This window comes from Sorex araneus, chromosome 6 (assembly GCF_027595985.1).
Source record: "Sorex araneus isolate mSorAra2 chromosome 6, mSorAra2.pri, whole genome shotgun sequence".
Taxonomy (NCBI): domain Eukaryota; kingdom Metazoa; phylum Chordata; class Mammalia; order Eulipotyphla; family Soricidae; genus Sorex; species Sorex araneus.
Window position 1 is genome coordinate 151,995,035 of NC_073307.1, and position 8,832 is coordinate 152,003,866.

The following is an 8,832-nucleotide window of genomic DNA, read 5'->3' on the forward strand; positions in this document are numbered from 1 at the left end:
GTATTGAAATGGTATTTTGATCATTGAATACCCATATATTTAAGTATAACTTCTTGTGGATTGGATTTGCAGAAGAAAACAAACAGATAATATGGTAAACAAGAACAATAAGTAAAATAGGTAATTCTTCTTGCCTGGATTAAAATGCCACATTGTGGAGAACATAATCATTGAAAATGTTAAATTAATAAAGCATCATGACATGAGGAATAGATCAGGCAGATGTAATGTGAATGAAGCAATAAAGAAGTCAAAAATATACAATATGGAAGTGATGTATTCTATGTTTGAAACCTACACTGCAAAGCAAAAACAAAACAATTGATATAATTTTTTTTAAAAAATCACAATAAACACTTCAGAAATCTGTTTCCCATCTTAATTAAATTATAGGTAGGCTATTTTGAACATTTAATGATGCTGTGATACTAGTCTTCAGCAAATGAAATATTAGGCATATAACAATAAAGCTTATTTGTAACACATAAACAGTATTACATATATAATGCTGTTCATATACTATATATCATTTATATGTGACACTGGAATACTGAACTATAATTATTGTATATAAGCTAGTTACATATTGCATATAAACAGAATGACAATATACTGAAAAATGGCTTTGTAATTTTATTTTTAGCTTAAAATTTATTATTGACAGGAATAATTCTTCAAAGCAGAAATATTAAGATACAATTAAAAATGACCTATGGCTTCTTCAGTAAAGAAAATTTGATATAGATATATGAATTCTTATATATCTATAAGAACAAATAAGTTCTTCCTGGACTGCGTGGCTGCAAAGCAGCCATGTAACACATCATCATATAGGGAAATAAATATATATGCCTCTCGAAGAGCCCGGCAAGCTAGTGAGAGTATCCCGCCTGCATGGCAGAGCCTGGCAAGCTCCCTGTGGTGTATTTCATATGCCAAATAACAATAACAAAGAAAGGTCTCATTCCCCTGATCCTGAAAGAAGCCTCCAATTATTGGGAAAGACTAGTAAGAAGAGGCTGCTAAAATCTCAGGGCTGGGACAAATGGAGATGTTACTGGCGCAGGCTCCAGGAAATCAATGAACAATGGGATAACAGTGATACAGTGAACACTTAAGAAACAAATTTATATAAACTTCAGGCCACTGCTTAATTTTCAAGTGTAAGTCATCATAATTAAACCAGTGAGGCTGCATGAAAACTGGAAAAAAAGTGTGTGACTTATCCTCAATTCGAGATTTTTAACCACACATAGATACAAAAATTTCAGTTGTTTGTTATTGGTAAAACAAGTACCTCTGCAAATCCTGTGGTGGATTATTTTAAGTATTGTTGATAAGATCTACCTATGCTCTTTTCTCAAATTTATTTTAAACTGATATTTTAATAGAAAGTCCCCTGATACTTTGTAATTATGATTGTAGTAGATTATAGTTTTTTTAGTAAACATATGTACTGAACACAGATATCTTTAAATCACTACTCACCAATCTTTATTTATTTTAACTTATGTATTCTGGATGTTGTGTGTCAGCTTTCTGAATAAACTTGGCTCTGCTGTTTACAGGATCCAAGAAAACCAGAGTGCTGAAGCCACGTTCATTCTCCTGGGATTTTCAGAATATCCTGTAATCCAGATGCCTCTGTTCCTGTTATTCTTAATAATTTACATCATCACTGTTGTAGGGAACCTGGGTATGATCTTGGTGATCAAGATCAATCCCAAACTCCATATCCCTATGTACTACTTCCTCAGCCACTTATCTTTCGTTGATTTCTGTTACTCTACCGTCATTACACCCAAACTACTAGAAAACTTGGTTGTGGAAGACAGAACCATCAAGTTTGCAGAATGTGTCACACAATTCTTCTTTCTGTGTTCCCTTGTGGTGACAGAAACAATCATGTTGGCTGTGATGGCCTATGACCGATTTGTGGCCGTTTGTAAACCTCTACAGTACACAACTGTGATGTCCCATAAGCTTTGTGCCATGTTGGTAGGTGCATCATACTCTTGGGGTATAGTTTGTTCCTCCACTCTCTGCTACTTTCTACTGAATTCATCATACAGAGGAAGGAATGTCATAAACAACTTTGTTTGTGAACACTCTTCCATTGCCTCTGTCTCTTATTCAGACCCCTACATGAGTCACCTTCTCCTCAATGTCCTTGCTACCTTCAATGAAGTAAGCACCCTGATCATCATTCTTACTTCGTATGCTTTCATTTTTATCACAGTCATGAAGATGCCTTCTACAGGGGGGAGGAAGAAAGCTTTCTCCACTTGTGCCTCCCATCTCACTGCCATTACCATATTCCATGGGACCATCCTTTCTCTCTACTGTGTTCCTAACTCCAAAAATTCATGGCTGATTGTCAAGGTGGGCTCTGTCTTTTACACAGTGGTAATCCCCATGCTCAACCCACTGATCTACAGTCTTAGAAACAAAGATGTGAAAGAAACAGTTAGGAAATTATTTCAAGTTAAATTATATGGTGATTAAAATATGAAGCAAAATATGCAATTACTTTTTCTAGAAAATATTTGTTGTAGTTATTAGGTATCAGAATTGACTAAAATATTGCAATTATTTAGGTGACATTCTAAAACCAATCCAGCTTAATGTCTACTAATGTAAGTTTAAAATCTTTTCAGTTTATTCAAATTATAGAATCATTCAAATCTTTCTTAAGAATGTGCAATTCTTTTATTTTGCTCAACATATTTCCTTTTCCTTCTTCTCTTTTCCTTCTAATGTGTTCTAAATATAACTTTTTCTTAATAAAATAACATTATTCATATTAATTGTGATATGGCTCATAAGTGTAAAAGTAAGATCTTAATTAAAATTTGTAGCATAAATATTTCTATTTCCCTGTTATATCCAGGTCAATTTTTACTTAAGATATTTGAAGTAAATGTATATGTATTTTATATCTATTATAAACAGTATTTTTCTCTGAATAATTTTACTCATTATTATAAAAAATACAATAAAAAACATTGAACATATTATTCTAAATATAATTTTACAAAGTTAGATTAAATTAAAAATGAACTATCTTGCATATCTGATATTGAATTAATCATAGTCTTCATACCTGCAGTGCCAAGAATCACACAGGGAAATCAGACTTATTCTCTGATAAGTATCAGAATACAATAGAAAAAAATTTATGATCACTAGCTTAGTTCACTATAAATATTTTAATTATACGTGCTAGCACATATTTTATTTCATTCTTGGCATTTCAGTTTCTAACTTTATAACTGAGTTAGATTTATTATTTGTTACCAACTTATGCTATTCACTAGAAATTATAAGATTTTTATATTTATATTAATTTAATTGTAATATGAGTTCCCAATATCTTTTGTCGAGCTTTACTCAGTACACTATTAGGTGAAAGGTTATTGACAAATATATAAACACGGGCATTATTTGGCATCAAATTTTTACTTCAATAATTGCATAATAATATTCTTGTGATCAATGTCCTTTTGCTTTACTTATTTTATACTAACTAGTAACTTCAGATTTAAGATCATGCTCTGTCAATTAATCTTTATATGTAAATTCATCTGCCTGTCATCTTCCTCGGGTCATTTGTCTAATAACCTATGTTAAATGTTAAGCCAGAGAAAAACATATCTCAAATCTGAAAACATTTTTATCATCTTCAGGTCTCATATGCTAGTAGTTTCTGTGTCAAATCACATCATATGTTAAAGGCTTAACTCCAAATGTTACGGTTTTCTCCCTTTTATAGAATACTAAAATTTCCTCTTATAGAACATTAAAATTTGAAAACAACTCCCTGTGCTTTATGTAGAATTGAGGACATTAACTCAAAATCAACTAAAGATTGATTATAATAGTTTCATCTTTTAAAAATATTTTTATTATTGTTAATTTTTTTACAACATTTCATGCCTCATGACTTAACTATTAACATAATTAATCTTCTTTAACTTAAAGTTTATTGTTTTATTTTCATCATTTTATACCTTACAAATGCACATAAGTTTATGTAAATGTGATACTTGTATATCATAAAATAAATTACATTTTATCATTTAGAGTTTTCTATTTGATTGCTCTTTACTTTTAGAAAGATTTACATTTGGTGGTAAAAAGTGTTCCACAGAGTGGTCAGTTGACCTGGGAACCCTGCAGGTGATTCTTGGCTTGTTGAAAGCTATTCCATAAAAGGATTGATACTATTGCTTAAAAAAAAAAGCAGATAAATCATCACAAAAATTTTAAAGTGGATTCTTTCATCTTTGTTAATTAGGCATTTTGGTCTGTATTTTACTACTGTTTTTAGCAGCATCTCTCCAAATCCTTCATTGGTTTTTAGCTGTTCCAGCTTGATTTTGGTTCTAATTTCTTGATATTTCAAGATACTTGTCCAATAAAGTAACCATTATTGCAACAACTAAATGTAGCTATATTTAAAAACCTGTCAAATGAAACTCCTAGTTTTCTATTCCCTTTAGAGCTCTACTTGGGGACTACCCACCCCAAGAAACTTCTAAAGGGAAAAATGGTACTCAAAAAAATAATTAAAAATAAATTCAAATACCCTATAAAAATCAAGATACAAAATGAATAGAGCCTTCTCTGAGAAAGAATGATGGATGCCCAACAGGCATATGAAAAATGCTCATCATCACATATTATTAGAAAGATATTAATTAAAAAAACAATAGGATAGACACCAAATGACTGCATACATTTGTGGAATATAAAGTAACATAATAAGAGAATAACATCTAAGGATAGTAGAGATAAGGGCCAGGAAGATCGCCCCATGGCTAAGAAGCCAACCTCATGTGTTGGGGGAAAAGGCAGGTGGGATGGAGAAGAGACCACTGAGTAAATGATGGTTAAAAGGATTGCTCGTGATGGTGGATGCGTGCTGAAAGTAGACCATGAGCCAAAAATGATGGCTGCTTATTGCCTATATTGCAAATCATAACACCCAAAATAATAGAGTATGAGGGAATGTGTCTGTCACAGAGGCAAAGGTGGGTAGGAGTGGGGGTGGCGGGAGGGACACTGTGAGCATTGGTGATGAAAAATGGGCACTGGCAGAGGGTTGGGTACTGGAATATGGTTTGATTGATAAGTACTCATCTGTCACGGTCATCCCATTGCTCATCTATTTGTTCGAGCGGGCACCAGTAGCATCTCTCATTGTGAGACTTATTGTTACTGATTTTTGCATATCCAATACGCCATGGGTAGCTTGCCAGGCTGGCTCTGCCGTGTGGAAGAGATATTCTCGGTAGCTTGCCGGGCTCTTTGAGAGGGGTGGAGGAATCGAACACGAGTTGGCCACATGAAAGGCGAACGCCCTACCGCTGTGCTATCGTTCAGCATACTCATGAAGTACTCATGATGTATATATATATATATATTTATATATATTTGTAAATCTGTAACTTTATCTCATAATGACTCATTAAAATATAAAAAAAGATATCTCAGAAGCAGACTGGAAGTAATAGGAGGGGCAGAATTCAAGGGTCTGTTCACATTGGTAGTGTAGAGAAGTGGTATAGCTATATATTTGAACTACAAAACTAATAACACTGGGAACAATACATTCAAACTGGTACAACCAAATGAAAAATATTCCTGCCAAGGAGACAGATGGAGACATGGGAAGGGTACCTGGGGACAGACACTGGTGAAAGGAAGTTGAGGCTTCTGGTGGGGTTGGTGCTGGAACATCGAATGCCTAAAAATCAATACTGCCAGACTCGACTCCCAGCATCCCATATAGTCCCCTGAGCACCGCCAGGGATAATTCCTGAGTCTAGAGCCAGGAGTGACCCCTGAGCATCGCTGGGTGTGACCCCAAAAGCAAAAATAAATAAATAAATATTTTTTTAAAAAAAATCAACACTACATTACTTTGTAAATCACAGTGCTTCAAAACACTTAAAAAAAAGTTAACCTCACCACACAATAATAAATGAGAAAGAGCATGAAAAACAATGCAGGTATGAGAACTAATTATTTAATTTTATATCTAATTGTAGATTGATAGATATCTATGTAAAAACATACAACATAATTTAAGATAAATACTTATTTCTAGTTTCGCTTTCAGATGCTTTTTCCTTTGAAAGTTCTGTACTTCATAGTTAGCTACATATGAGATAATTGACATTTAATTCAGAATTTGACAAAAAGATTAATGAATATCATTTCAAGATGAAAATATTTACTAGTATTTATAAGAAAGCATATACACCTGAAATTAAATAAACTATCATCTTATATAATTGTCCTGTGTGGTCTCCAGAGTCATACTTGAATGATATTCTCTTGGGTTTGCATCAGTAAGGTCCTGGAGGTATAAATGCATAACACCTATTATGGTTATTCTATCAGCTATTTTTTCTCCCATTGTATCTGCTATCATAGCATATTTTTAAATCCTTAAAGGGGAGATTATATTTCTTACAATTATACTGAAATGCACTTAGTATTCATATTATATTTTAGATTTATTAAGCTTATAGAAATTGATCTCAACAAGAATTTTTCTTGTGTCCTTTTATTTTAACAAAGTACCTTCCATATGACTGAATTAAATTTTTCTGCATTCAAGTGAGCCAATTTATTATTTCTTGTGCTTCATTTTTCAAGGACCATCAGGTTCAAATAATCCTTGTAAAGAAAAATACAAACTGTTATCTACCTTGTCACCTACCTAGTTTTTTTTTCAGTTGTTCCTTCTCTTTCATCTCATTTAGTATTATTATACACTGATCTTTTTTAATAGAAAGTAATTTTAGCTTTCTTGATCTCAATGTGCTTATCCTTGACCTAGACCCCAAAATGATTCTAATAAGAAAAAAGGAGTTATATGTATTCATATTTATATATCTGCTGTGTTATATTATTTGTAATGTTTTACATTGTTATTCAGTGTAGCTCAATAGGAATAAAATTAAACTGGGCTCATAGTTTCAGGCTTATCATTTCAAAAATGTCAACAATATTACTGACAGCAATATTATGGTAGAATATGCTAGAAATGGATATATAATAACATGGTAGAAATGGAATAAGGGGGCTGTGAGGGCAGTAACCGGGAGTAGGAGAGACTGAAAGGAAGCAAGAAGAAGTTTGACTTTTTTAGAAATTTATTTTTTAACTGATTTAACGGTGTCATTTCATATGTCCCTGAACTTCCTTCGAAAGTCTGAAATCTTGTCACAGATTGCTAACGGGAACAATGGGCTGGGGTCCTAAGGGATGTGCCCAAAGACGACTGTGTGCTTCATGTGCTCCTGCTATAACCACGTTTTTTTTTTTTCTTCTGTATCAACACTTGCATAAATTTACCAGGTTCAGGAACGTGGCCCAAGTGAGCTAAACTAATTTTTCAGGCTCATAGGAGAGTGATTGGGGCACCAGGATGCGATTTTCCTAGTAACAGGCCAGTGTTTCTGCTGTGAAGTTGTTTTTCGTGCTACTAGCAGGATAGCATGCTGGCTGGTGTCAATCAAAACTCCTCCAAATTCTAATTGTTTTGTCTCTGGTGGTCTTTTGATAGTGACCACACAACATATGGAGGTTCCAGTGAATTTTGGGTGGTGTAGAGACAGGACATCCCAGGTCACATTTGCAATCCACGACTGGCTTTCAGGTTGTTTAAGGAAGTTCAATATACTTATGAAATGACACAGTTAAATCAGCTAAAAAACCTAAAAAAACTTCTGTAAATGCTAAACTTCTAATTGCTTCCTTTCAGTCTCCGCTTCACAGCTCATATAAACAGTGCTGAAACTATGCTTGTAAGAGATGGGTCAGAATCAGCTGAATTATGCTTATGATATGAGGCTATGCTTTCACTTTCAATCCTGACTTGTATAATGGTTTCACACTAACCCTAGAGAACAAATAGCAAAGCCTGAAAAATGCACAAAATAAAGTATGCTTGGAGATGGAATTTGCACACAATATTGTATCCATAAAATTTTAACTACTTTTGTAAAATAAAATTAAATATGGTGTAACTATTGCAGAATCAAATAAGAGTTAGCAAAATGATAATTGATGAATAGAATGATCAGAGATACTTTAATGATGCTATTATATACGTATATGTGTATGAAAATTAAAAATGTTTCTTGGGGCTGGAGAGATAGCACAGCGGGTAGGGCGTTTGCCTTGCACGCGGCAGACCCGGGTTCAAATCCCAGCATCCCATATGGTCCCCTGAGCACGGCCAGGGGTAATTCCTGAGTGCAGAGCCAGGAGTAACCCCTGTGCATCCCCAGGTGTGACCCAAAAAGCAAAAAGCAAAAAAAAAAAAAAATTAAAAATGTTTCTATAGTAACTGCATATAGAAACTTATACAAAATATTATACAAAAATTATACAAAAATATATTATACAAATATTGTACAATTTTAAAAACAGAAGCGATAAAGAAAAACAAACAATATTTTGTTTGTTTTTGTATAATATTTTGTATATATTTTTTGTATAATTTTTTATACAAAATTTGTATAATATATTTTATGGGGCTGGAGCAATAGCACAGTGGGTAGGGCGTTTGCCTTGCACGCGGCCGACCCGGGTTCAATTCCCAGCATCCCATATGGCCCCCTGAGCACTGCCAGGAGTAATTCCTGAGTGCAGAGCCAGGAGTAACCCCTGTGCATCGCCAGGTGTGACCCAAAAAGCAAAAAAAAAAAAAAAAAAATTGTGTAACATATTTTTTTAAAATACTTATACAAAAAACCTTAAACTTAAACTTATACAAAAATATACTTCTGATTACTAATTGAAAATAAACTTTTA

The 8,832-nt window shown here is 33.4% G+C and overlaps 1 protein-coding gene across 1 annotated transcript; it reads left to right on the forward strand.

The window, feature by feature from the left end:
• The first annotated feature begins 1,521 nt into the window (after positions 1-1,521).
• On the forward strand, positions 1,522-2,505 carry LOC101551355 (olfactory receptor 5D13-like). Its single transcript, XM_004621635.2, has one exon. It carries the CDS (start codon positions 1,522-1,524, stop codon positions 2,503-2,505), a length of 984 nt encoding a protein of 327 aa, XP_004621692.2.
• Positions 2,506-8,832: the final 6,327 nt, after the last annotated feature.

Bases quoted from the DNA above. Each gene is read 5' to 3' on its own strand.
- LOC101551355 (XM_004621635.2), top strand. From the start codon at position 1,522: ATGTTGTGTGTCAGCTTTCTGAATAAACTTGGCTCTGCTGTTTACAGG.